Source organism: Oryza brachyantha, chromosome 1, assembly GCF_000231095.2.
Source record: "Oryza brachyantha chromosome 1, ObraRS2, whole genome shotgun sequence".
NCBI classification, from domain to species: Eukaryota; Viridiplantae; Streptophyta; class Magnoliopsida; order Poales; family Poaceae; genus Oryza; species Oryza brachyantha.
Genome location: NC_023163.2, coordinates 2385540 through 2412549, shown reverse-complemented (window position 1 = coordinate 2412549; position 27010 = coordinate 2385540). Strand labels below are relative to the sequence as shown.

General features: G+C 40.8%; 5 protein-coding genes, 1 long non-coding RNA gene and 1 other non-coding gene across 10 annotated transcripts; 3 read left to right on the top strand and 4 right to left on the bottom strand.

Annotated features, from left to right (window-relative positions):
- Window positions 1-161: 161 nt before the first annotated feature.
- On the bottom strand, window positions 162-1237 carry LOC107304573. Its single transcript, XM_040523535.1, has 2 exons — window positions 651-1237; window positions 162-564 (listed from the first exon to the last, which is right to left on the bottom strand). Exons 1-2 carry the CDS (start codon window positions 1155-1157, stop codon window positions 412-414), a joined length of 660 nt encoding a protein of 219 aa, XP_040379469.1. The 5' UTR covers window positions 1158-1237; the 3' UTR covers window positions 162-411.
- On the top strand, window positions 1017-3902 carry LOC121054260. The gene is made up of 3 exons (XR_005811681.1): window positions 1017-1289; window positions 2973-3413; window positions 3493-3902. It is a non-coding gene; the product is annotated as an uncharacterized LOC121054260 (long non-coding RNA).
- A 1803-nt stretch (window positions 3903-5705) lies between these two features.
- Window positions 5706-9310, top strand: LOC102703812 (UDP-xylose transporter 3). The gene is made up of 8 exons (XM_006643730.3): window positions 5706-5892; window positions 6007-6234; window positions 6885-7069; window positions 7309-7376; window positions 7506-7638; window positions 7878-8039; window positions 8124-8396; window positions 8831-9310. The coding sequence occupies exons 2-8, from the start codon at window positions 6111-6113 to the stop codon at window positions 8954-8956; spliced, it is 1071 nt and encodes a 356-aa protein (XP_006643793.1). The 5' UTR covers window positions 5706-5892; window positions 6007-6110; the 3' UTR covers window positions 8957-9310.
- A 716-nt stretch (window positions 9311-10026) lies between these two features.
- Window positions 10027-11053, bottom strand: LOC102702900 (protein synthesis inhibitor II-like). Its single transcript, XM_040529922.1, has one exon. It carries the CDS (start codon window positions 11025-11027, stop codon window positions 10230-10232), a length of 798 nt encoding a protein of 265 aa, XP_040385856.1. The 5' UTR covers window positions 11028-11053; the 3' UTR covers window positions 10027-10229.
- Window positions 11054-12244: 1191 nt separating this feature from the next.
- LOC102703527 (mini-chromosome maintenance complex-binding protein) lies at window positions 12245-16523 on the top strand. The gene is made up of 14 exons (XM_015839200.2): window positions 12245-12508; window positions 13089-13202; window positions 13279-13386; window positions 13516-13641; window positions 13730-13774; window positions 14244-14366; window positions 14453-14611; window positions 14724-14798; window positions 14900-15013; window positions 15134-15336; window positions 15447-15582; window positions 15681-15905; window positions 16011-16078; window positions 16193-16523. The coding sequence occupies exons 1-14, from the start codon at window positions 12320-12322 to the stop codon at window positions 16305-16307; spliced, it is 1800 nt and encodes a 599-aa protein (XP_015694686.2). The 5' UTR covers window positions 12245-12319; the 3' UTR covers window positions 16308-16523.
- A 353-nt stretch (window positions 16524-16876) lies between these two features.
- On the bottom strand, window positions 16877-19832 carry LOC102702884 (proactivator polypeptide-like 1). 4 transcript variants are annotated; one of them, XM_006643726.3, is made up of 6 exons: window positions 19709-19829; window positions 18897-18993; window positions 18045-18229; window positions 17758-17955; window positions 17627-17686; window positions 16877-17315 (listed from the first exon to the last, which is right to left on the bottom strand). In XM_006643726.3, exons 2-6 carry the CDS (start codon window positions 18982-18984, stop codon window positions 17169-17171), a joined length of 678 nt encoding a protein of 225 aa, XP_006643789.1. In that variant the 5' UTR covers window positions 18985-18993; window positions 19709-19829; the 3' UTR covers window positions 16877-17168. The 4 variants fall into 4 exon arrangements, with proteins under 4 accessions (XP_006643789.1, XP_006643791.1, XP_006643790.1 ...); XM_006643728.3 differs by having other exon boundaries at window positions 17169-17315; window positions 18897-18989; window positions 19709-19832; XM_006643727.3 differs by lacking the exon at window positions 19709-19829 and adding an exon at window positions 19515-19656 and having other exon boundaries at window positions 17169-17315.
- A 1981-nt stretch (window positions 19833-21813) lies between these two features.
- Window positions 21814-21895, bottom strand: TRNAS-UGA. The gene has a single exon. It is a non-coding gene; the product is annotated as a tRNA-Ser (tRNA).
- Between the last annotated feature and the right edge of the window lie 5115 nt (window positions 21896-27010).

The window sequence follows — 27010 nt, the reverse complement described above, 5'->3', positions numbered from 1 at the left end:
GTTTGTTCTGACTCTTCATTATGTCTATTCCATGAGATAAAGTAATTTTCCACATTTTTACTGGTTTCACCATAATTGTATTATACGCTACTGTGCTTGCTGATGTTGGTCATAAATTCATGAAAGGTGTTAATGTGTTACAGATTTTTTAGGATTTTGACCTAAATTTGAAAGGCTATTTGATCTATTAGATTACTGAACTACAGAAAGTAAGGTTCTCCAAAGCAAAGCGAAGTCCCCGAAGTTTGAACCTTAACATTTACACTGCCTAATTCCGAAAGCCAATACTAGTTGGTTTCTTCCCTGAATGTATTGCTATGAACCTAAATTAAATTAGTTTGCATGTAAGCATCAACCCTTCCACAATCCACTGTGACCCAGCCTCTAGAGGTGAATAGATTCTGCAAATTTCTACCAGTTGAGGAGCCTGTTCAAGCTGAGCTTCATGAGCCACGCGTAGAGACGAGGCTCCAACTCCAACAAGCTGGCAATCCTCTTCGCGACCAAGAATCTCCATGGCGTGCGGTGACCACCCGGTTCGTGGTATCCTCTCCCATACCCATTCTGCAAGATTCACCATGGCACAGTTCAGCAAAGAGATCAGATAGATCCAAGATAGCATTGCGATTGTGAATTTGGGTGGAATGTACCATGGCTCGAAACGCCGCGATGGAAGTCCACGAGACGGCGAGCACGGCCACGAGGCAGAGCGCCGCCGCCGACCTCGCCGGCCATCTCCTTTCGCCGTGACCCGGCCACGCCAGCGCTCGCTCCTGCCATGCCTGACACACGTGAGAGATCTGGGTCGCCTGAGAGCGGGATCCCGCCGGTTTGGAGGCGGCAATGGCGGCGGCGCTCGACGGGGACGGCTTCTTGCGGCGCCAGATGGAGGGGACGCGCGACAGCCTGCTCCCCAGGAAGCGGAGGATCCTGCAGGCGCGCGGGTTCTTCTCCGGCGGGGGGCGGACGCACCGGGAGGTGACGGCGAGGCGGAGGCCGCGGCGGAGGCGGAGGAGGAGGGAGAGGCGCTCGCCGCCGTGGCCCCACCCGGGGAGGACGTTCTCCGCCGCCGCGCGGAGCTCGAGCCAGCCCCGGTGCCTCAGGCGCACGGTGACCGACCACGCCGGCCTCCCCTCCGGCGGCGGCGGCGGCGGCATCTGGTGGCTCGCGTCGCGGCGGCGCTTTGCTTTTGCTTTGCGTCGCCTTCGGAGGAGAGATGGAGCAACGGTCGCGCGGTGAACAGGGAGGGCGCTTCGCTCCACCGTCCGATCTGGATCGCGGGGGAAATGGTACGCTTCCGTAACCGTCCGATCTGAAGTTGATTTCGACGAGTGTTCATCAGGTTCACAGTTTCCTTTGATTTTTATCGAATTTTGACGGAATTGAAACTCGGGGCTTCAATAAACTGCTCGGTTTTTTTTATTGAATGCCGAACAAAATTCAGGAAATTAGTGGATTCAACGATATTTATCTCGATGCACACGATTTTGACCATAAAGACCAAATTTGGAACCTTGGTGCTCATCTCAAAACTTATAGCAAAAGCATGTAAAGAAAAGACTGCAAGTAAGGTTTCGAAAAGGCCTGAGGATGGTGCCTCATTCTTAGTTTTTTTTTTTCTGTTGAAATACAATAGCAACCCTAGTACGTCACCTAACACTAAAATAAAAAAAATAATTAGTCATAAATATGAACACTCATATTAAATCTAAAATTTAAACATGGACAAACAAGCTACATATGCTATAAGGAACCTAATCAGTGGAGATATGCTCACTTGGTTGCCTCTTGGCTGTCATCCTTCTTAATGCCATAAGGCCACAAGGGTATTAATTTGCTCGTTCAATTTGGGTTAAGGTTGATACTCCACAGAAATGTTGGTTTAATGTTAATGAGTTAATGAAAAAAAAGCACTCCCATGTACTGGTATAGTACCATGCAATGGTCCCTGTCTTCACCATTGAAAAACACCTCATCATGGACCATGTTTCATTCTTTACATGCCAAAGGTGTACAAGACAGTAGGAGAACGTTCCCAATAGACATCAAGACCTGTATGTGTTCTAGAAGATGATATGCCATTAATTCATAGTTGATGGTGATGCAAATGAACTCGCTAATCAATTCCTTGTAATGACACTTCAACAGAAGCCACCCATGCATGATCACGTAGATCTATCAAACAAACTGTCGGCAGCCTGGGAAAAAAAAAGAACACCGAACTCCAACGTTGGAGCCATGTTTGGATCCACTGAAATAACATCTCTTTTATTTTTTCCTCACTTGTTTGATAGATCTACGTTTGGCCGGAGACAACTGATCCACATGAGCCCTTTGATTATTTCTTCTAGCTACCTGCCCATTTCTTCCTTCTTTCCCCACTTCAGATTCTTCTTGTTCTTTGTACATGGTGAGAGTAACAAACATTTGATATGCCATGATTAACACAAAACTTCTTTCTTAGTACTTTTTAAGGGCATGTTTGAAAGTTGAAAGTGATTATGCCACTGTATTATTGCCATGAACTATCTACTTTATTGAGTATACATTAAATTTTCCAAAAATAAACTTAATATTACATATTCCACATTATTAAATGTTTTGACCCTCCCTAAATTCATATCGATTTGAATGAATCTAGATATATATATAAAACATATACGTTAATCAATAAATAAAATATGTACGACTAAAACACCTTATAATATATAACGGAGAGAGTAAATAGCTTACCATAAGTTTTCTAAACAATTGCAGATGAATGTTTTTTTAACAAAACATATTTTTTAAGACATGGAGCAAATACTCTGTAGCAATAATTCGGTGTAGTTGAAAAGAGCAATGCCTAATCTTTTCATATTTCTTTACAATAAACACTAGATAAATTCTAGTTCACTGTTTTTCCTAGATAAATTCTAATTCATGTACTGTATATATGATATAGTACCAGTCTTCTTTTATGTGTTTTACAGTCACAGAGAGCTTTGGAGCTGAAGAGGATGTTAAGCATAAAGCACCTGACGTTGAACATTGATGTCTGGATGGTCCCTGTGTCTGCAGGCCTCATGGCATTGCACACCTCCTCTTCTCGTCTCATTCTGTTGCTAGGTAGCAGTAATGGAGGATGGGGCCGGCGGTGCTCCTCCATGATTTGCTCTAAGCAACAACCTTACATGTCAAAGAGCTAGTATTATCATAGTCAATTCAGTACTATACCTACCTAATCCTAGGGTTCCTTACATGCTTCCTCTCCTCCTTGCATCCTCAGTTGCACTGCCAGTGTAAACACAAGGCAAAAAGGAGATGAGAGCACATCATGGATCATGGATCTTGTGTAGGTGCATCACTGTAGCACTGTACACTGAATTTTTGTTAGGATCCACCCATGTTCACATCATTTTACTCTATGAGAGGTGCTTTCTGTGCTCCACGCCCTTACATTATGTGAATTTCATGTATTTTTAGAGGTAATCTAATGTTTCATCTCTACAGGTTGTACAAAAATATACAGCATATACGAACAGTGAATTCTACAAATTTCTGGGCCTGCTTGGTTAAGCTCTGGATTGTAAACCCCATACAGTTTTGAACCCTGGAGCTTTGTTTTTGGAATCTCAGAATTTAATTGTATAACACCTTTTTCTACTGATTTAAAGATTCACAGAGCAATCATGCAGCTCTGAAAGTGAAATTCAGGTGAAACTGAAAGCTGCAACATGCCTAGCTACCCAGCTACAGTGAGTGATGAGAATGTGCAAGCATCAATGGCGTCGGTGTCAGCCTCCATGCAAAGCTATGGGCTCCCAGTCTCCCAGATAGGCTTTTGGACTCTTGAGTTTTGAGAGGTGACTGCCCGGTGGGCCCGGCCCCTGATGGTGAGAGGCCACAGGAGGTGGAGGCCATCCAACCCCAACAAACAACTTGGCATTATTATGCCGTATTAAATTTAATTTGTTACTAATTAAGTAGCATTATTAATCCCAAGAAAAATTGTCTTTTTAGGGCTTAAGAGAGACAATGGCAAGCCACCTAACCAACCCATGCTGCAGCGGTGGCGCCTCTCCCTTTCCATCATCTTCTTCTCCTCCTCCGGCCTTATCCACCCCCGGCCTAACTGACAATGGAAGAAAAATATCTTCTTTTTGCAAGCAAGTCCAGGAGAGAAATTAGGGAGATGATAATGTCATTTGTGCGACTCTGTCCACCCAAAAGTTTATCTTTTTTTTTGGTTTCATTGCATTAATCTTTTTGTGTGGTTTATTCTTTTTGGGCTTTCACTTTTTTTTAGTATCTCTTGATTGAGATTCAGTCAATTTTACATGGTAGGTGTTTTTTTAGTTGTTCATAATCAATAACTAGAAAACAAGTCACTAGTTGACATGATAGCTGTAATCCTCTGTTGTCATGGGAGACAGAAGAGGTGTTATTTATCACCGACTCTTCACATCAACTATGACTAAGCTCAAGTCCTCTATGTGAAATTACATATATTTTGACTTTAACATACAAGAAAGAAAAGGGAATTTTGTCATATGCAAGATCCTGCTAGCTATAAATGTGTGCATCTGATACATCATAGTCCGTTAGTCCTCCAATTTGGAACTCAGGGAATTTTTTTTTCAATCAAAGTCTAGCTGAAATTGAACTGTCAAAAGTGCTGCATACGCATATGAGATTACTGTAATATCAGTGTTACAACTGTGATTTTTTTTAAACTAAAAACTGTGATTTGAATACTCATAATTTGGTAGGAGTACCATCCTACTATGAACACTGGTATTCTTTGATCATTGACGACTGACTATAAGTACGGAAGCATGTATGAAGATTCCCTCAAGCATTGAAAGATTCCAATGCAATTAGCTGTCATGCAATTTTGAGCAGTATTAAATTTCTACTATGTTTTGAACCCTAGCACTGTACATGTGAAGAATGGAAAATGGATACAAGGACACCCTCCTGTTTGCTTCATAAAATCACTGCACCGATGGAAACGCAAGGCTTCACAAGGTGACAGATTAGGCTGACTATATGCAGTAAAAATGCAGTTTTTACTCATAGCCATTAGCTATAGTTTACTCAGAGATTTGGATCAGTGAATTTAATTTTACCCTTAGTCAAACTGATTAGGATCTTGTCCTATAAGATGGCAGTATAGAACTACGCAGTTATGGCATATGGTCAATTGCTTTCCATTGGTTATGACTTGTGACTTACTGCCAAACCTTAATTGTGGGGCTGAGTGCTATTTTTATAACATTTGGGAGCTTATTGAAAAAGTATACAAGCTGGCAACCAACAACTAAAGGAAACCACAATAGAAAACCATGATCACTAAATGATCAAATTTTTCAGAGCTTTCCAAGAAAACCACATATGTAAACAGTTGGATTGCTGAAACTATAAAAATATAATATATGGACTAAGTTACAAAGATTTTTGGAAGAATAATCAATGGTGTCCAACAAACGGCAATGATCAAGCATCTCACCAAACGAATCAGCAAATGCAAGGATCAGAAATCTCATTAAACACGTGGTCACAATTAGCAGTGATCAACTTGTAATCAAATCAATTAAATGCATCCCCAGATCACACTAATTACCCCCTAAGTTTATAATTACAAATCAGTCCATTCCCACACCAACCCGAAACGACCAAGCAAAAATCTCTTTTTTATATAAAAGCCCCTGTCCCCGTCTCCGATCAGCAGCTGCAGGAGGAGGAGGAGGAGGAGGAGGAGAGCGCAGCAAGCAGCAGCAGCGACTCGAGCCGAGCCGATCCCTCCTGCTCCTGCTCGCTTCGCAGATCTCCCCGCCATTGCAAGTTCCCCGGTTAGATTCACGCGCTCTTCTCCCAGATCCAGTTTCGACTATCCGAATTCTGTGTAAGGTGAGCCAAGGAGGTTTGGTTGGTGGCTTTGACCGGGAGACCGGTTTCTTGGCATGTTCTTGGTGTGCTTGCCGCGATTTGCTCGATCAAAAATGTGTTCTTTGTGGTTCACAGGCTGTGTCGGTGGCGTGATTCGGCTGGTTTTGGTTGGGGAATTTCGGTGATTTGCTGCTGCTCCGGTTGCTTGCTGCTGCTGCTGGTTCTTGGGAGCGGCGGAGATGGGGGTGACAGGGGAGAAGTTCCAGCTCGGGACGGTGGGGGCGCTGAGCCTCTCGGTGGTGTCCTCTGTGTCCATTGTCATCTGCAACAAGGCTCTCATGAGCTCCCTCGGCTTCACCTTCGGTGCGAGATCCAGTCTTGTCTCCATACGCTTTACTTCTTGTGCAGTAGCTGATTCGTTGGATGCTTCTGCTCGATGCGCCGCTCATGTGTTGCGCGTAGGGATGCCGGGTTGAAATTCAGTGCAGCTGTGTTTATGGGGCAGCTGAAACTGAAGAGAGCAATAATTGGGTGAATAGCTCAGAAGTGATTAGTACCGTGAGAGTTTTGAGTGAGAAGTAGTACAGATTGCTTTGCATGAGTGGGGCAGTACTGATTGTCTGTCGAGCTACTCTTGGGTAGAACAACACCGTGACCGAGAATGGATGAAAAAGAACTTGAATAATACAGCTAGGATGACTTACTCGATGAATATGTTTAGTTATAGGAGCTAGGATGACTTATTGTAATGACCGCGTTGAGTTAAAGTAGCTAGATCCTCTTATTGAAATGGATATGTCTAGTTGAAGGAGTTGTGATGAGCTTGAGTGATACCTTTCTGATTGATCGCACTTGGATAATTATTTTACTTGTTTTAGTATTATAATTTAATGATGCTAATTATTGTAAGACCATGGTTCTACTAAAGTGTGTGAAATGTTTTAAAAAAAACAGGTACATAAATAGGCGTGCTTTCTGTCCAAATTTCTCAACTTTTGGTCTGTATTTTGCAGCTACCACCTTGACGAGCTGGCATCTCCTTGTTACATTTTGCTCTCTTCATGTGGCATTATGTATGAAGCTCTTTGAGCATAAACCTTTTGATTCAAGGACTGTTATGGGATTTGGTGTGCTCAATGGCATCTCAATTGGGCTTCTCAACTTGAGTCTAGGTTTCAATTCTGTTGGTTTCTACCAGGTACACATTGTTTGTGTTTTGTCCTGATCACAATTTAAGTACTTAACAGACTATCTGGTAGTGTGGTACTTGGTGTTCTTTTAATTGTTGGTACTATTGCTGCTATACTGACACTCACAAACAACAACTTAAAAGGAGGATTTCAGTTAAGCTTATTGCATTTTGTGAGATGCGGTTAATGCACTCCCCCTTGCACGCTAATCACTGCACCAACATGCTAAAATGCTCTTTATTTTCAGATGACAAAGCTGGCGATTATTCCCTGCACTGTTATACTTGAGACTCTTTTCTTCAGGAAGAAGTTTAGGTTTGTATTTAATACATCGTGTCCTTTATTCAGATTGATAATTACCAACTTCATATTTAATGCATCTTGTCCTTTATGCAGCTTGAGGAATTAGGGTCTCATTTTTTTTCCCCTGATTTTACTGTGCAGTCGGAATATTCAGCTCTCCCTTAGTGTTCTCCTTTTTGGTGTTGGCGTTGCAACTGTGACTGACCTGCAACTTAATGCAGTGGGATCTGTCCTGTCTTTGCTCGCAATCATCACAACCTGCATTGCTCAAATCGTATCCTTTTGACGGTAGTTGCTGTTTTAATATGTTTGCCAAATAATATGCATGTCACCATGTGAATAAAAAAAATCCTTATGTATTTTTAAATGTAGCTAGCTTCTTGATAGCAGATGGTCATATTTATTTATATATAGGAGTATTTGGTGTGCACAATGCTGAAAGCCTGAAACACCATTCATTTGAGTATTGTATGGTTCTACGGTGTCTTATTTGAGTCCTTAATTAGCTATCAGATGACAAATACAATTCAGAAGAAATTCAAGGTATCTTCAACACAGCTGTTGTACCAATCATGCCCATACCAAGCATTGACCCTGTTCCTCATTGGTCCTTTCCTTGATGGGTTCTTGACTAACCAAAACGTCTTTGCTTTTGACTACACAACTCAAGTTCTGGTAAGCAGTAAACTGAGTTTTGGAAACTTATGTTGAACATTGCTGTGCTTCATCTGACTGAGTTTGTTCTTACTATGTCTGCAGTTTTTCATTGTGTTGTCATGCTTAATATCAGTCTCAGTAAACTTCAGCACTTTTCTTGTGATCGGGAAAACCTCTCCTGTAACTTACCAAGTGCTTGGCCATCTTAAAACATGCCTGGTTCTTGCCTTTGGCTATGTTTTACTTCACGATCCATTTAGCTGGAGAAATATACTTGGAATCCTCATTGCTGTGATTGGGATGGTGTCTTATTCATACTTTTGCACCAAAGAGGCTCCGCCAAAGCCCACTGAAGCCTCTCCGCAACTCAATCAGGTACATAGTTCAATAGTTTTTTCTTATGTCTCATCTGAAATACTGAATACCACTGGATATTCTTGTCATGTTTTGAGCTGAAAATATTTTCTGTAGTTCAAAAATCAAAATGCAATGAATGTTGTGGCTAGTGATCTAGGATTAACCATAACCACTTAACACGAGTTTCATTTTACCATCTCTTTCCCACTTGAGGCCTAGTTTGTCAATGCCCAAGTCCCAGCCCATCCTTGGGGATGGACCAGGAAATTAATTCATGATCCGTGTTAGATTATGTTCACTTGATCCATAGTATTTTAATTCGTGATATTCTTTTGCTGGGCTTCATGCTTTAATGTGTATCCAGCATTCCAGTTTGTGCTGTGTTTGCTGATTCTGTACCTATGCTATTTTCGTTTATTTTGTATTTACCTCATACATGATCCGCATCACAGGTAAAAGAAAGCGAATCGGATCCCTTGATCTCAGACTCTTTGAGCACTGCTGAAAATGGAGGCAGTGCAGGCGACGATGAGCCTATGAAGGTACCTATGTGGAGCTCCAAGTACTCAAAGGCATGAAGAAACTGCTCTGATACTAGTGAATTGTTCTATACAGATTTCAGCTTAGTAGGCAGATAGTACTAGGGTTGGAAGCCAATCCTGAGTGTAATGAACGATGTTGTTCCATTTTTGGGCTTCTTTTTTTTCTTGTTTTTGCTTACCATGTGGTGCTGTTAGTAAATGAAATCTCACTTTGAAGAGGGAATTATTACCTCTACTCCAGAATGGCAGATCACCAGCCTTAAAGCTAGTCACAAAGGGCTGGGTCTCTTGTACTATTTTTCATGTGATCAACTTCAGCATCTGCTTCACCATTGTAATTTGTAACTTGCCAGCAGGACATAATATCAACACGTAGTTTACATTCTTTTTGAACCGGAGTACCAGTTTGCTTCAAGTTTGTGATGAAAGCTCATTTTGTGTTGGACCTTATTTATCTCTATTAACATGAGTTATGTCGTCTGGTTCAGACGATGAAATCAAGGCTCAGATGTAAAACCTAGCAAATCACAATCTCTTCCATTGAATGTTCATATTTAAAAATGTGCATTTCTTAGATAATGGAGGCTTTTATTATAATACAACTACACTGAGAACACTAAGCCTCTCCATAACCAAGATGCACACGACCAATATCTGAAATGCAAAATATTTCTGATAGAAGAATATGAAAGTTGTTGTGAACATCAGTGAGAGAATGAGAAAAGAACAGAGCTAGGAGTAGGATGACTTAGCACAATGAGCCTATAAACTAGCAATTCGATAATGATGTGAGTAGGATGACTTGATCTTGTTAGTAAGGATAATGATGTGAGAAAGACATTATTATCCAAGTATTACCTCCATTTCATAACGTAAGATGTTTAATTTTTTTATTTGTAACGTTTGATCATTCGTCTTATTCAAAAATTTAGTATAAATATAAAAAATAATAACTCGTACTTAAAAGTCTTTTGATAATAAAGTAAGTCACAAGCAAAATAAATAACATTTTCACAATTTTTTAAATAAGATAAATATTTAAATATTACAAGAAAAATGTCAAACATTTTACATTATAAAACAGAGAGATAGAGAGAGTAGTAGATTTTATGTATGAAGAATGTACATTCGTAATCGGGATATGTTATTGTTCCCGCTAGCAGTAGTACTACGCCTGAATCATTCATATGAACCAATTTACCTAGATAAACTTTGTTTTTGATTTTATTTTGAATACACACAAATAGTCCAATCAAATCTGAAGCGATTTTGTTGGCTCAAACAAGCTGAAATGTGAAATCTATCTGCATCAAATATAGTTCCCATGGAACAGCTGGAGCGCCCTCGCCGCCGTCATCCCGCCGGGGACCTCAACGAACAGCAGGATGCCGACCGTCGCCGCCGCCTCCTCCACCGTCTTGACACCCATGTCGCTGAACGGCGTGGACCTCGCCGGCGGCTGCGCGTCCGTCCTGAGCATGGCCGCGGAGAGGTCCTGCCACCCGTTCACCTGCTTCTTGATCGGGACGGTGATCTTCCCGCTCTTGCTCGCCGCCTTGGGGTGCATGAAGCCGGCGACCAGCTTGGACACGGTCTGGAACCGCGTGGCCTCGTGCACCATCAGGAGCAGCGCCGCCACCGCGTCCCTGGCGCGCTGCTGCGCCGCGCCGCTGGCGAGGTCGGCCGGCGTGCGCGCGGCGAGCGTGTTGACGGCCAGCGTCATCTGCTGCGGGCCGAGCGCAACGTCGACGAGCTTGTCCGTGTCGCCGAGGAGGTCGCGGTAGGAGCCGCCGAAGCCGACGTAGGTGGCGCCGGCGCCGAGGAGGCCGCGGGTGAGCTCCCACCACGTGCCGTCGCTGCTGCGGAAGCCCTCCAGGTAGAGGTTGTCGGCGCGCGTGGCGAGCGTCAGCGCCGCGGTCTGCGTCCGGAGCACGACGTGGAACCAGCGCCCCGGCGGGACGCCGGGCTCCACCGGCGGGAGGACCGGGCGGTTGCGGGAGAAGTGCCTCGGGTTGGCCACCCTGTTGCGGATGCCGGCGATGAAGTCGCCGTAGTTGTCGCTGCTGCTCACGTTGAACGTCACGGTGAAGAGCGGGTTCAACGCCATGGTTGGGTGATCGTTGTGAAGCAAAATTAAATTGGGAAAGTGAAATTATGACACAATCCCAACGAGTCGGATGTGTGATTTATAGGCAAAATTTGATTACTGGTAAGAAAAAAAGAACAATCTTTTGCTTACTAGTCAAAACAAGATCGAATTTTGCTTTTGGCAAATCATGTATGGAGAGGTACAGATCACACCTGAGAATGAGATAAAGAAAATAAAGAACACGGAGTTTAGACTTTGAGTCACAAGACTGCTTCAAACTGACAGGCGTCGCAATCACATCACGTAACTAATACTGCTTTCGCTGTAATCGCAATGGATGATTGGATATGCACGAAGCTGGGTCACAAGGTTGAGTTCAGAAGCATGGTTGCCTGGTTCAGACAAGCAAGATTCAGATGAACACCATGTCAGATCGGCTCAGTAGCAAAGGTACAGCAAGCATTGCAAGAAGCCAAGAATCAATATCTAGTTGCTTCAAATAAGATGACAAGGTAGGATGACTTCACTAAAGGAAATCTGAAATCCGGTATTAACAATTTCAGATGAACATATAGCATTCAAAGTACAGTGCTTATTCCATAGCCACATTTACCAGAGACAGCGAAGAGGATTCGGCGATGGCGCGCCATGGGAGAGCAATTCAGATCCTCTACGCAGTACTGCTCACTGCAGAGGATTCACACCCTAGGAGGAGAGGTCAGTTTCCAATAAATATAGGCCGCACGTAGGGGTGGCAATGGGCCAAACTTATTATGTATAAAATAAGTTTTTTTACCATCGCTGAAATATATTTTGAGATAAAAAAAATTTAGTGTAAAATTCTAGTACCTTAAGACACATTGTTTCTTAAGGCACTAAATTTTTTACCTCAAGGTATTTTTTTAAAGATAGTAAAAAGGTTCATAAAATAAGGGTTGTATTTAAATGAGTTAAAAATAAAATTTTATAGAGTTTTAAACTTAAAATTTTTAAAGATTAAATAGGACTAAGAAAAAAAACCAAGGCCCTTGGCCCATTATCTCTCAGCCGCACGTAAGGCGAAATCCCATAATTGGGCCGTACTCCCGTGCCGAATTGGGCCGGAGCGCAAGGTCCAATAGGCGCACCCAGTACCAGGATGCGCGCGTTGGCGGGAAGGGAGAGGAAACGGCGGGAAGCGCCACCGCCAGTGGCGCGAAAACCCCAGCCGCTATAACTCCCCTCGCCGGTTCTCCCGCCATTGCTCGCGCCAAATCTCCCCAACGAGAGAGACGAAGAGAGATCGGAGAAGAGCGGGAGCGAGAGGGAGGATGGTGGGGCCGCAGTACGACCTCGTCGGAAACCCCCTGGGAGCGGTGCGCTCCACCTTCGAGAGGGCGGCGGTGGCGGCCGCCGCCGAGTCCGGGGGCCACGAGCCGGTGGCGGCGTTCCGGGGGAAGGACTGGGGCGCCGGCGAGCTGTTCCGCTCCTTCCTCTTCGAGCAAGGCGGCCTTGACAAGGTAAAACGATTGATGCTTGTTGGTGCTTAAGACAGCTGTTGATTTCTGCTGGATGAAGCTATTAGATAGATCAGTAAAAACCTGAAATTGTCAAAGATGTGATCTTTTTTTTTATTTCTGTCATCAATATGAGGCGGGATGAAACGAGGAAATTGACAGAGTTAGGATCTTAGGTTAAATATGGTATAGTCAGTAAATGTGGTTATGATAAGCTCTCAGATCTTAAGCGAGTGCAAGGTAGGTGACTGTTTTTGCTACTCCCTTCATCCCAAAATCTAGCTATTTTTAGAGCTGGACATGGGGATTGAGTAAGTAGGAGAATGGTTGTGAACTTGTGATTGGTTGAAATGATGTGGGTAGGTGGACAAATAGCTTCATTTTGGAACAAAGGGTGGTGGTAGAAATAACTTCATTTTAGGATGAAGGGAGTATTTCAGATAAGAATGTTTTTGCAAACATTTGAAGTCGGTAGTTAGAATGTTATAAAAACAAGTTAGATTGATGCAAAAAAATATTTTGTGTTGGTGTAAATGAGTCTTCGGAAGTCCAAAGGATGAGGAACTATTTTTTTCCTTTCCAGGTACCGGTGTTGGATGAATCAAATCTTGGGTTGATCAAACCGAATACCCTTGTTCGGTTCCGGGGGATGGTTCAGGACATGCTTGGGAACGAATTCTACGTTGGAGCTTTCAAGGTGTTCAATTTAGTTCATAAGCTGTTGTAAAACTTCATATAGCGTTTATGCTTATGTTGAGTCATTATTTGTGTAGGATGGCTCGACTTGGAGGACAAACAAATTCTCTGATTCCTCGCCGTTCTCAATGCCACACCCTTGTGATTCACATCTCTGGGAGCGCCATCTTTTCCACTGTGTACCTGTATGTTGCTGGCTTTCTGCTTCCATGAGCACCTGTTTCTCGTTTACTATTAATCCTAGCCTTACTCATTGCTGAGAAGCAGCTAGTGTACGGTGGAATTCACCTGGACCATGCCATTGGCTTTTTCAGGTACCTGGACAGAATTCTTGGACACATGAGTCTTCCCCTGGTCCTGATGTGCGCAGAATGTCGAGCTGCTTGACATCTGAACAAAGGGAGAAAAGGAAGAGGGGTGCAGAAAATGATGCCATGGAGGTAAAGTTCTTGCCGTGTTTGTAGCGATTTCTTTTGACACTGAGCTGCCTATAAATAGTATTGTGATCTGATGGGTTGATTGATACAGGTTTCAGAAAATTGTAATGGAGAAGCTTCATGCACAAAGAAGCCGGTAGGGACGGAACCCAATTTTCTTTCATAGTAACCTCTCTTAACATTTACTCCCTCTGTCCCAAAATAAATCAAATTCTAGAGTTTGATTTTTTCTGCAAAATAAACCCATTCCTACCTTCACACACCTACACTTGGCTTGCAAATCAATAAATTGTCTTTTTTTTTTAATTTAGGAATGATATTTTGTTTATTTTATCCTTCGTAGTTGCTTCTTGGGATTTTAGGAATTGTTTTTTTTTGTGGGACAGAGGGAGTACTTAGTCCTAACTGCCTTGTCTGGTTCTAGAATAATTTGGAATGCTAATCAAACAGGGCCATCTGAGCTATCTTACTAGATATAATGCATATATGATTCACCAAATTGCATGACTGCATGCTAACCATAAGCCATACAGTTGAATGAATGGTAATCTTCCCCACAAAAAAAAGGTAGGTAATCTGATTTAAACCACCTTATTTTTCTTCAGAAGGATGATGATGCCCAGATCTCGAATAGTTCACCAGAAGTGTCAATGAATGAAGAACATGTGCCTGAGATGAATGGGGGAGATCATCATATTCCCGGAAGCTCCTTTTCATGTCTAGTGAAGGTAGAGCACATAGGCTTTCTACGTGACATGTGTATTATTCAATTTATTGTTTCCCTACCATTTACATTTTAAATTCTTCTTTGCAGGTATATGATATGGCTGAAAGTCAGGTGAAACTAAATGATGTTGCTGAGTTCATAGGTGTATATACATTTGACCCAGAACTTGCTTCACCTAGTGATAATTCGGATGATATAATGTTTGACCTTATAGAAGATGTAACTGCTCAACTACCTCCCAGTAAGGTACACACATCAAGAGTACATATGCCAATTTTCATATGTAATAATGAAAGTAATGCACATTTATATTGTACCTTTTATCTGATCTTCTAATGCTTTAAAAAAAATTGTACAGGTTCCCCGTCTTCACTGTTTGGTATGGAGAAGTTTATCTGCTCATGATTTTTTATCAAGGTCTCCTGCTGTTGAGGTACAACACATCACTGACTTTATTATCTTGAACACATTAGTTGGTTTAATGATTTCACTGTTGACTAAAAATAACTAATCCTATTAACTTTTATCATTCAGCCTTCACCAATCCTGCTAAAGGGTATTCGGCAATCTTTACTCTCGCATCTTACTCTGGTATTAGGGAACGATGAACTGGCGGCTCAATGTTTACTGTTGCATCTTCTATCCAGAGTATGTTGCATCACTAACTCAACTCATCTATACCACATCACATTGTCTTCCTTGCATTATTTTTTGCTAAAAACAGTTCATATTCAGTTCATTAAGTTCTTGGTTTCAATCTCCATGCAGCTTCGCAATAAGGTGGATGTGGTTACAGTTGGCAGGCTCTCCATGAATTTCACTGGCTTTAACAGAGAGAGTGTTTCTGTATTTGGAAACCAGCTAAATAATTTGATCCAGAGGCTACTACCATATTCACAAACTATTCCTCTGTCAATCGAGTATCTCAACACAGCCACACTTCAGCCTAGAAAGGACAACCACTCAGGAAGGTACATATTCTTTTTTGTCCCATCAAGAATCTGTTATGTCTGATGTGTTCATCATTCAACTATTGGAATTTTAACCTATAATAATAATAATCCCCTAAATTTTGCTGCAGATTGGTTACAGGAGTTTTGCAGTTACCCCAGGGCACTCACCTGACCTTTGATGAGACTCTCTTACAGTCTGGATCTTTGACATCTAAAGGTGTTGAGAATACTATGCTGCTTAAGAACTTGATGGAGTCACAGATGGTAATAATCCCCAAGCAATGTTTTGAGATTGGATGTACCGAGGTTCTTTGATCATTTGCAGACCAATTCATCTATAAAATATTGTATCGCTCTTGCAGGTCGAGTATGATTTTGAGTTCTACAAGTTGGAAATGGCAACTGATGTGCAGCTACTAACTCTCTCCGAGGGAAAATCAAATATCCTACCTTCTGACTTGATTGTGCCCTTCCGCCCATCATCTGTTCCTGCAGTTAATGCAAGCTCTGAAGAACTTGAGAGTTGGAGATGGTATTTGGCCACAGTTAGGTCTTTTCCTCAGTCAACTGAAACCGAGACATACCAGGTGATTATATCCCTTGCTCCACTCTATCCAGAAATACGATGGTATGTTTTTCAGGAAACAGGAGCAGATTTAATGAGTTGCATAACGTTTGCTCAATCATTGTAGACGATTCAAGATGAAATGGTCAATGCCATGCGTGATGATAGGAACTTGGGTTGTTCTGAACTTAGCAGGTATATATGTGCTGATGCCTGTCATGGCATGACATCCTACAATGCCGAGTTACATTTACATGAGTCTTATGTAACGAATCTGTACTAAATTTATTTGCTTCTGCTGATCTGCAGATGGCTAACAATGGCACAGATAACGGCAGCAAGCTTTGGTGAGACGAGTCTTTCTATGGAGCACTGGCAGATGGTGAAGGAACTGGAGAGGCTCAGAAAGGAGAGGCTGCAATGAGATGAGATCACAGTAAAATATGCTTGTAAAATCCACTTGTGACAGTGGTTCAATGTTATGTGTATACTAGGGTCTAAAATCAAAATCAAGACGTGGATCAGCAACATATGTTGTGATCATATGAATGCCATTTGATAAGTTAATCAGGCTTGTGCTTCTGTTTGTCTCTTGCGCCCCCTCTCAATTTGCCTTGCAGATCCTGGCATGTCAGCAAGTTTACAACCTGATCTGCTGTTTCGTATTACTAGCAGATTGTCCATTGTCCATGTGTTGCAATGAAATTTTATTTTAAAAAATATCTTTAGTATGTTATTAATGTAGATTTAATAAAAATGGTTTGATATATAGATCTTAGTTATTTTTCAGAAGAGAATTGGTATTGGTAGTGGGGTATTTGGTAGATTCACCGCCACCTAGAAATGGACACCCAAATATGTCAACCAAACCGCCATGTTTCAAATTCTTTTTAGTCAAAATTCAAGATCCATTTTTGTATAACTTGTAATAATTTCCCCCTTTTGGCATATCACTCACCAGCGGACCCCTTTTTGTAATAGTATCATCATGATTTGATAAACAATAATGATCCAATGTGATAATTACATGTGAAGCATTTCAGTTCAATGGCCTGATACAGTTGTATGCTCGATGAATGTTGGTGTAGCTGCTCCATGGTTCAAACTTCAGAGAGCAGAACATGGTTCAAAATATACAACACAGATATCTACATCAAATTTGGTCACTTGGTAGTGTTTCAGCAATAGAGGGAAGACACCCCACAGGGCCATAGGCATCTGATCTTCAATTCATTTACCAGTTCAATCACTTGGGAAATAAGCAATTTCTTGATTTACATTGTCTTCATGATGTGGCAGATAGAAGCATGGTTTCTGAAGCTTGTGTGCCCGTTTTGCATGCATGTATCTCTGAGCAAACGTCTGTTGTTTCAAGGAACTTCTGGGATTTCACCAGAATCAAAGGGATATACTCAAGGACCATCTTCTTGCACTGCAAAAATTAGGAATAAGATTGTCATGAGCAGAACAGAACTAGGGCAGCATTTCATAAAGAAAACCCGTGTACTATATCACCATTCAGCTGATACAGAGATGCAGGTAACTAAGCTAATCACAGATAAAATTCTAGTGTCTCAAACTTGGTATAAGAAAGCACAATTGAGGAAAAAACATTATAGATTTGAAATGCTTTGCAACAGGATATTTCTCAGTGATTTTCTGTACGAAAGACCATGGGAAATGTGTTCGATTCTTTAGGACATGCAGATCTATTTAGTATTTCGGTAAATGTGACTAATTTACCTGCTGCACATAATTATCTGCCTTGCCACATGCTTTGAGAAGTATGTCAACTATCTCCAGCTGCAAAATTACGAATTCGATAAGTACAACAGTACAGAATTGATTGTGAGAATTGAAATTATGGTAGCTACCTGCATGTCAGGATCCTTTAGCATGATAAGAACTTCAACAAGAACATGATGACAGAGTCCGCATATATCTCCTCGAGTTGGTAGGTTAAGCATCGTTCCCTTTCTGCAGAGATGGACTGATTCACAGAACTTTTCAGGTTGTACCACCGAAACCTCCAGGAAGAAAAGGGGAATGTAGTAGTCAACCAGAGTGATGCACTGTAAAAGAGTAAACGATTGAAAAAAAAAGGATTAGTCTAATGAAACTATCATGTGCTATCAAAGGAGGGCTTTGCAATTAGCCAGACCTGCTGTTTTAGAGGTCCAACGTTTGCGCATGCATGGTGGAGGATGCTAAGAATCTCAGTTTGGGTTTCATTTTGTTGGAGGTAGAACAGTGCTTCAGTTGAGTACTGCTCACATAGTTGACACAGCTTTCCATTGGCTGAAGTTAACCCTGCCCTCTTATTTGCAAGGGGAAAGCTTTTTTGAGCTGAAAGACAAAAATACAAATTGCAAGGGGAGTACAAACTATTAGTTGAATTTTCTACAAGGAAATTATGCTGAAGATAATAGTGAGAACTGTGTGGCAACGGAATCAAGATTTTGTTACAGTAAAGATAGTCTTCAAATGGAAACAAATATATAGATTAGTTTCCTAGTGTGTCCACTGTGCATATATGATCCTAAGTATGCAAAATATTTGGATTATGAGATTAGTTTCCTAGTGTGTCCACTGTGCATATATTTTTCTAAGAAAAATAAATGTGACTACCACTAAAGTCACTGACTGATGATTTCTGATAAAAAGCAGAAGTGTCAAGCAAGGCATTATAAGAAATACAATTCTCATAACATAGGCATCAGCAACACATACAAATACTAATCATATTATTATGTGCCTGTGTAAACTTAGATCAAACCATACAGCTGGATGTGGAACAATCAATGCAGATTCACATAAACGTATTAAAAGGTAGTGTTCCCTTTATATTTTAGAACTGCTGACAGTTATATTGCCTGCCATTGCTGCACTTGATGTCTTGATCTACTTAGAATTATGATAAGAATTAAGAAATACCAATTGCTCTGAAAATAAGAATGAGAAAGAAAACAATATTGGCAAAAAGATTCAACCTCATAGTGAATTCATGACTTACCCAATACACCAAATGAATCTCTGCTCTCCGCAACTGCAACTGAAAAGGCTAATACTAGCACAAACGCAAACCTCCCTGTTGAACACATTTTGCCTGCCTACAGGATTGCAGGTTAGAGAAACAGAATAAACTTAAAACTTGAAAGTATTCACTGATGAAATCAGTTGACAGCATCTAAAGAGTTGAAACTCTGTTTATCAAATGCATTCAGAAGGCCAATCGTGCTTGACTAGACAGATCTACCCTCTATTGCTTAACTAAAATTTATCCATACAGCCAAAGAAAGCCTCGAATAGACCCATGCGAATCCAGTGTCAGATATTACAGGAACTCTTCAGAGTCCCAAAACAATGGAGTTCGGCCCGTTTCAAGATCCTTTTTTTTGGTTTAGCAAAAAGAGCTCAACAAATCGGAGATGCTGGATTAGAGTTCTAGATTAGATCTCACACACCCACAATGCATACACGAGTTGCCCACCAAATCCGCCAGATTTAGTTCACTCCCACTGCAAACCAGCAACAAGGATAGAAATTTCCAAAGCTACTCCCTTTCTTCTACCACTACGGAGTACGGACAATTGAGTTCATAAATCACAAAGCTTTCTCTCCCCTTACTGACCTACGGTTTTCCCCCCACTTTCCAAAATTTCAGCTTTGGTTCGCGGCAGATGAAATCAACAGCTCATGGTACTCAAATCGAACCCCATGGAAACAGGGGAAAGAATCGGACCGGGCAGAGAAAATCAAGAAACAGCAAATGCTCGCTGAGAATAAGCTAAATATGGATCAGGGAACCATGAATAGGCGGCTCACCTGGTTGACTTCGCTCTCCTGTTCTCCACTCTCTCCTCTGTCTCTCTCCGTTCTTGGTACAGCCGGGAGTGGAGTCTTGAGTCCTTACTCTTCTCGAAAACTTATTTTGATTTCTTTAATCCCAATTATTTAAGTATCTTTGTAGATTAGTAGATGGTTTGATGGGGATGAATGCAAGATTAGATTAGTTGCTTGGGCCGTACGAGCTGGGCTCAGAGCATCCCAATATTTCATCTAAATTTAGTCATTCACATCTTCTAGATAATCATTTAAATTATTTTTATCCTTCATATCTCTTTGTGCTCCACTATATTATCCATATATGTCATCCTCTATATCTCTTTAGATGCAGAGAGATCATCCAAATATAAAGGTTTTCTTCTAACATAAATGACATGATGACCGTTTTATTGGAGCACAATTTATATTATTTATTTTTTATTATTAGAATAGAGGATGGAAGACAGCTGTTGGGAATGCTAGATGCCCTTTGTCCCCGCCAAGCTAAGTTGAACAGCGACATGAGTGGATGAGTGGATTTTCGTTTCAAGTAGAAATTGAGATTTTCTTTTATCCCCTCGAAATTGTGAACAGAACTTTGTTGCCTCTTTCTAAGCAGTTTACGGTTTTTTCAGATTAAAGTATCACGTAATAGGTTTTAAAAAAAGCATTCTAGTATCAACTATCAAGACAGTATTATCAGCAATGTAAATGTAAAAATAAATTAATATGCAATGTAAATGTAAAAATAGATTAATATGCAGGTAAGCTAGAGTCGGCGACAAATCATAATATGGAGAGTGTATTCACCTTCCGGAAATTCTATCCCTTCGATAAAAATGTCAAAGAATACTTATTAGGGACAAATATTAATCTAGAGATTATTTTAGATACGAGTGCAAGGTCACTGTCGTAGTTAGATTTTGATGTTCCGTTTCCACCAAAACATGATTGGCTTGTACGTCACAAAAAGCAATATTCCTCTGGTACAGATTAGTACTTTCTTTTTCTAAATAGAGATTTATTTGATAAACTCATGATTATAAGTTAAAATTTAAATTTTTGGCTTTACGTTTAGGGGCTGTCATGGTACGGTGTACCGTAAAGCAACGAGATAACCTCTAGTCATGTTATCTTATCTAAGTAACATGGTACTTGCTAGGTAACATGGTATTTTACATATATCGTGTATGATACTTTAAGTTAGCATGCTCAGGTAACATAGTATCTCACATGTACCATGTATGATACCCGAACAGTATCATATCTAGTACCAGTGGTATTATGAATAATATCATATTGCCGGTAGTGAATCCTCGTTGTCGCCACCGTCATTGCAGCCGCCATAGTCGTCGCTAACGCCGCAGCTGCCATCGACCGTCGCTAGTTACTCTCGGCCGCCGCCGCCGTCGTCGTCGTCGTGAGCTTGTAATTAAGGTCACTGCGACCGTCGACCTTGCGATGGCGTGGCACGACCACCTTGACGGCATCGTCAACAACGTCGACGTCGTGGGCTCCCTGGCGCAGCGCCCGCTCGACTCGCTCAACCTCGCCGACTTCGACGCTGTCATGGCGATCAACATGCATGGCGTCCTCGCCAGGGTCAAGCACACCACGCGTGTCATGGTGCCCCGCTGCAGCGCAACATCATCTGCATGGCCAACATCACCGGCGTGCTCGGCAGCATCACCCCCACACCTGTACAACGTCTCCAAGTCCGCCTTGGTCAGCATGGTGAGCGTCGTCGCCGTAACCGTTGTCGTATCCCGTCGTCTACAATATACCGTTATATAGTATTTCTCTTAGATTTAAAGTTGATTTTAGGTTTTTTCATAGTAATTTATTTTCTAATCATGACTTTTATATCGCTAAGAATTTTAGTTTGTAAATATATTGTTCGACTTTTATCCATGAAAAAAAGCAAAACAACAACCCCTATAAAAAGTAAAATAATATGAAGAGACCTATCCGAAGCAAAATTAATTAGTATAAAGGATATTCCTGTATGGCTGCATGCATATAGAGCTAAACAGAAATAAAGAAAAGGGGGTAATGGCACAAAGATTAGAACTGGAAGCAAAAAAAAAATTAGAATGGAAAAAAATCGTCGACAGCAGGGTTCGAACCTGCGCGGGCGAAGCCCAACAGATTTCAAGTCTGTCTCCTTAACCACTCGGACATATCGACTTCCCATGGCACAGTCAATTCATTAAAACCCATATTGGCCATGACGGGCCGAAGGCGTGTAGATGCACGCAGCAAATCTGGGCCTGTAAAAGGGCCGAGATCCTAAACGGGCCTGATGGCCCATCGAGTTTGGAAGCCCATTGCCATCTCACCGGACACCGGTCACCGCTGCCACGGCGACACCAACCGGCAAACCACTCCATTCCTCCTGCTGCACCTGCGTTGGGTTGTTGTCATGTCATGACAAGACCAGAAACACACAGATAGAGAGAGAGACACGCGACGTGATACCAGTAGCCGTAACAAAATTCTAGCCATTTCAAAAATTGGCCAAGTTTTGAGATTTGCTCTCGTAAAAAAAAAATACACTCGAGGTATCAAATCGTTTTTTATTATTGGATCTAGTTAAGTAGATGTGCATCGTTAGATACAATAATCAAAAACGATTTGGTACCGCGAGGTACCGGTATCTCAATATATTTTTTTTTACCTTTTGTTGGACTGAAGCAAATATCTTTCAATTGTTTTGAATTCTAGCCATTTATAAAATTCGACTATTTAAGAAAGGGATTTCAGCGCTGTATTGCACTCGCGACTAAATAGCTAAATCGATAAATACGATCCATTTCCAACTGTTTTCATCTCTATATACGTACATCTCGCTACATTACATATACTTACCGTTTCCGACCGACCGTTTTCACCCGTGTCCGGGACTCCTGTGTGCTGTCTACTCCTACCTCGCAGTCGCCGCTTCTACCGCGGCATGACCCTAACCGGCCGGTTGATAGACGGATCAACCGCCCAAGCCCCAACTGCCGACCGCCATGGCCATGCACGCGTACTGCGGCCCCCTGTTCCCAAGGTGATAGTTGAGAATTCATGGCGATGGGCAGTGGCATCATCCAACTGACTCTTCACTGGGGCCAGAGCATGCAGAAGCTTAGAAGCTACCACTAGCTCAAAAAAAAGCAGCAGCCCACAGGAACTCTTCAGAGCTCTGATGCTGAAACAGTGATAACTTTGCTCTGCCGTGCCGTGCGTGCACTGAACCCAGCTACTACCAGCTAATACTACGTCGATTCGAGGCCGGCCTTCCTTCTCTTCGACCGACCGATCGAGCAGTGAACAAACAGCAGTTATCTGAAAGAATTGTCATTCGGTTCAGAATTCAGGCTTCAGGTGGCTGCAGGATATTCAGACTTCAGTTAGCTGCAAGACAGGAAGCTGGTTGATCGATCCGTTGTTTGGATGGCATCAATTGGGATATAGTAGATCATAGGTCAGTTGAAATTAAGAGTAGGTACAATAGCAGACTATAAGTCAGCTATAAGCATATTTTAAAGAGATAAGAGAGAAATAAGGTGAGCTACTAATTTGTAACCAGCTAGACACGGATTCTAAGACAAAATGTATGTATGATACGTGAGACCATGTATTAATGTTTTATAGTTAACTATTATATGAATTGACTATAGATAAATTGAAGCCAGTAGTTGGCTATACTATTAAACTTGCTCTAATCCTTACAGGCGAACGCAATTAATATTCAGTTTGTTATCCAGAGGATGAGGAAATCCATCCTCGGATTCAGAACTACTCTGCCTACTACTTAGCTTGCATCGATAACGGCGAAGCAAATGGAGGGATTGCACGGCTCGATCACTCGAACCAAAGACTATAGCTCTATAGCTCCTGATTCTACGCCATCTTCTTAGTCCAAATCCTGCAAGTAGAAATTAAGGTGGTGTTTAGATTAAGCAAATTTTTAGAAAAAATATCAAGTCAAATGTTTGACTGGATGTCGGAAGGGGTTTTCAGACACAAATGAAAAAACGAATTTCACGGCTAGCCTAAAAACCGCGAGACGAATCTTTTGAGCCTAATTAATCTATCATTAGCATATATTTGTTACCGTAGCACTTATAGCTAATCATGGGCTAATTAGGCTCAAAAGATTGTCTCAAGATTTCTTACGTAAATATACAATTAGTTTTTTTAGTTCATCTCAAAAATTCGGTGTGATGTTTTTAGAAAAAAATTTTAGAAACTAAACAAGGCCTTAAAAAGAACAAGAATACATCAACCACACACTTGCAGAGTTACAGGCTTGCCAGTTTGTATTAATTATATTTTGGTTCTCTGTCAAGAACAGTAGGCAAATCTTGCGTAGGTAGGAAGCAGGAGCTAGACACAACTCAAATGCATGTCGAGGATCTTGGTCTTTTCTGATTCCATAGTTATATTTTATTTTTTTTTTCTCTTTTCATATACAGTACATATTCAGCTGATCAACATTGCTGCTAACTTTCAGGATGAAAACGAAAGCTACCAATCTAGGTAATGCCAAATGTATCTATATTTACACAAATAACATGGTGTACTTAGTTTTGTTATTAAGCAGCTCCTCTTGCGATGTTTTGACCGGTTTTAACTAGTACTACTACTTGCTCTGAAACTGACAGCCTCCTCCTCTCTACTGTCAAGCCCCTGACCCTGACACTGACATTGAAAGCGTGCAGGTCGTTTGGTGAGAGGTCCAGCACTCCCCAGCTACCCAAAACCAAACAAAAGCTGTATTTTGTTAGAGTTTTTTTAACATAAAAAGTGCATCAAGATTAATTTTGGTATCTTGAGATATAATGTATCTTTATATACTATAATTTAAAATTTTTGAATGGTAAAAAAACTCAATTGGTAAGAGCTTCATGGCTCACACTGAGCTTAATTGCGTTGTCATGTGGGGTTAACACGGTTCATCGATCTGCATGGATCGATCAACCCATATGTATGTTAATTTGTACACTGTTCATGTACTGTTGCCCTAAACCCCACTTCCACTTGGCTCTTTTTAATGCATGGTTCGTAGAAAATTAGAAAGTGATTCGATCCTTTTTTTTTTCAATAAAGAAGTGATTAGATCATCAGCTGATTTTTACTCATTCTGTTCTGTGTTTGATAATCATCAAGGCAGTCGGCCATGCCTGCCATTACATGATCATCATGATCAACTTTATTGTCCTTTTTTTGTTTTTTGCCACTACACATATAATTATTTAAAAATTATGATAAGGTGTAAAACAACCTTGATTACTTACTCCTTGCAGGGACCTCTGCAAGATGTCCACGTACCTTCAGAATGCCCCCGTTACTTATGTACAACTCACTCCGTTTTACGGTGCTGGAAGATTTCTATTCTTACATAGATTTATATGGATAATATATATATATATATATATATATATATATAATATACATTAATCAATGTATAAAAATATCTTGCAATATAAAATGGATGGATTAATATTTTACATGCACGGGTCCGGCTCACCCGGTAGCCCAAATTTAAAGCTCAGTCTTTTAGCGATTTATTATTTTCATTCTGTTGTTTCTTAATTGTAAGAATTTGAACCTAAGCATTATATATATGCACAATCCCTTTTTCTTCAGAAAACTAAAAATATGTCTTGCACTGACATGTACACTAGTACTCCTAGATAGAGTAAAAGAAGCCCAGGAACAAAGCTTACAACTGCATCCATCCATATGCAAAAATTCAATTGAGGCAATTAAGCAAAATTCAATTCAGGCAATTAAGCGGTGCTACCAAATGTCCAGATCAAGAGTGTGCCCTAGCTAGTGGACCACCCACAAATACACAAAAAAAAACACAGGGGAATTCAATGGCTAAGTTGATGAGTATGGGTAGTGGCAATGTGGCATGCATGATGCATGGATGGATCCACGTACACTGGACGTGGATGCAGATGAGTGGCATTCAATGAGCGCCCAACGATGGCAGTGGTACTGCCGCTTCTTCAAGGCCTTGCAGCAGAGATTGTACCGCCCCTCCGGTACAAATTATATACACGCGTCACTTGTCTCATGTTTTTTCGCTTATACCTATATTTATTGGTCAAAATTTAAATTTTTATCTTAAATTTTGAGTTAATTTTAGAGATTTTTCATCAAAATTTATTTTCCAGTCTTAGTTTTTATATTGCTAACAATAAATATATATATATTGTTTATAAATTATTTTTTATTTGTAAATATGCAGTTTGGTATTTTTATGGACAAAACAAACAATTCACTCATGGACGGCTCTGCAATGGACTTGGACCAACTCCTGGTTAAGTTTAGAAAGTTTTGATTTCAATGCACCTTTGTTCTAATAGTAACTCTTATGCCATTTGCTCTAAATACATATAAACGAACTAAAGTATTTCAAATATTTCGCGTTTCAAATTTATTTCAAAATAATCTTCATTTGAAATCTAGCCTAACCTAGAATATAAGAAGGGTTAGAGCTAGACATGGATATTAAGAAAGTCAGTGAAACTAAATAGTGAAATTGTCATTGGTTACGAGAAAGTAGGTGGGAGAGTGGAAGTTTGTGTTTTATTGAAAATATAATTTAGGTATATGGGTTGTTGTATTAGGGAGAATTTTAAATGTTAGAAGGAACATGGGGAAGTAATTTTCGTATATCCAAACTACACATTTTAATCAATATATTGGATTAAATATATAACTTTCTCTGGTCATAAATATTTTTAGTCAACGATTTAAAGTTTTGACCAATAATTTTATGTTATAAAGGTTTATACAATATGATAAACTTATTATATTATGATAGTAAATTTTTCAAGAAAATTTTATAATTTCTCTTTTAAACTAAGTATTTGAGAAACATTAATTATTAAAGTTTGAAAAGTTTGTACCTTTTATGACTAGAGTTATTGTTTCCAGCAATGTAATTTTCAGCCATTGTACCTTTTACTAAGTTTTAACACAAAACTTTCAAGGAAGTTGTAGCTGGCAAACTCTTCCCAATAGGCCAAGACAAAGTCAACAGTCAACTCTCCTACCTCGGATCTGAGTGAGTGTAGACTGAAGATGTGAGCATCAATAGCAAGCACAAAGCAGATTATTATATTATAGTTAATATAGTAGATGACAAAAGAGGACGTGCAAAATAATTAATTAATTAATTAATTAATTTAGCCAACTAATCCCCACTACTAAAACCGTATTACTCCCGGCCACTGACAGAGCAGAGAGCATAAGAAGCCACTCGCGCCGCGCTCTCTCCTCCTCTTCTCCACCGGCAGT

Coding starts and splice junctions, on each gene's coding strand:
- LOC102703527 (XM_015839200.2), top strand. CDS start 12,320: ATGGTGGGGCCGCAGTACGACCTCGTCGGAAACCCCCTGGGAGCGGTG. Junction 13,775..14,243: donor CTTCATGCACAAAGAAGCCG/GTAGGGACGGAA, acceptor ATTTTTCTTCAG/AAGGATGATGATGCCCAGAT. Junction 15,337..15,446: donor AAGGACAACCACTCAGGAAG/GTACATATTCTT, acceptor ATTTTGCTGCAG/ATTGGTTACAGGAGTTTTGC.
- LOC102703812 (XM_006643730.3), top strand. CDS start 6,111: ATGGGGGTGACAGGGGAGAAGTTCCAGCTCGGGACGGTGGGGGCGCTG. Junction 7,377..7,505: donor TTCTTCAGGAAGAAGTTTAG/GTTTGTATTTAA, acceptor TTTACTGTGCAG/TCGGAATATTCAGCTCTCCC. Junction 7,639..7,877: donor CAACCTGCATTGCTCAAATC/GTATCCTTTTGA, acceptor ATTAGCTATCAG/ATGACAAATACAATTCAGAA.
- LOC102702884 (XM_006643728.3), bottom strand. CDS start 18,984: ATGTGTTCAACAGGGAGGTTTGCGTTTGTGCTAGTATTAGCCTTTTCA. Junction 18,230..18,896: donor AGATTCATTTGGTGTATTGG/GTAAGTCATGAA, acceptor TTTGTCTTTCAG/CTCAAAAAAGCTTTCCCCTT. Junction 17,687..17,757: donor TAAAGGATCCTGACATGCAG/GTAGCTACCATA, acceptor GTAATTTTGCAG/CTGGAGATAGTTGACATACT.
- LOC102702900 (XM_040529922.1), bottom strand. CDS start 11,027: ATGGCGTTGAACCCGCTCTTCACCGTGACGTTCAACGTGAGCAGCAGC.
- LOC107304573 (XM_040523535.1), bottom strand. CDS start 1,157: ATGCCGCCGCCGCCGCCGCCGGAGGGGAGGCCGGCGTGGTCGGTCACC. Junction 565..650: donor TCGCGGCGTTTCGAGCCATG/GTACATTCCACC, acceptor TGAATCTTGCAG/AATGGGTATGGGAGAGGATA.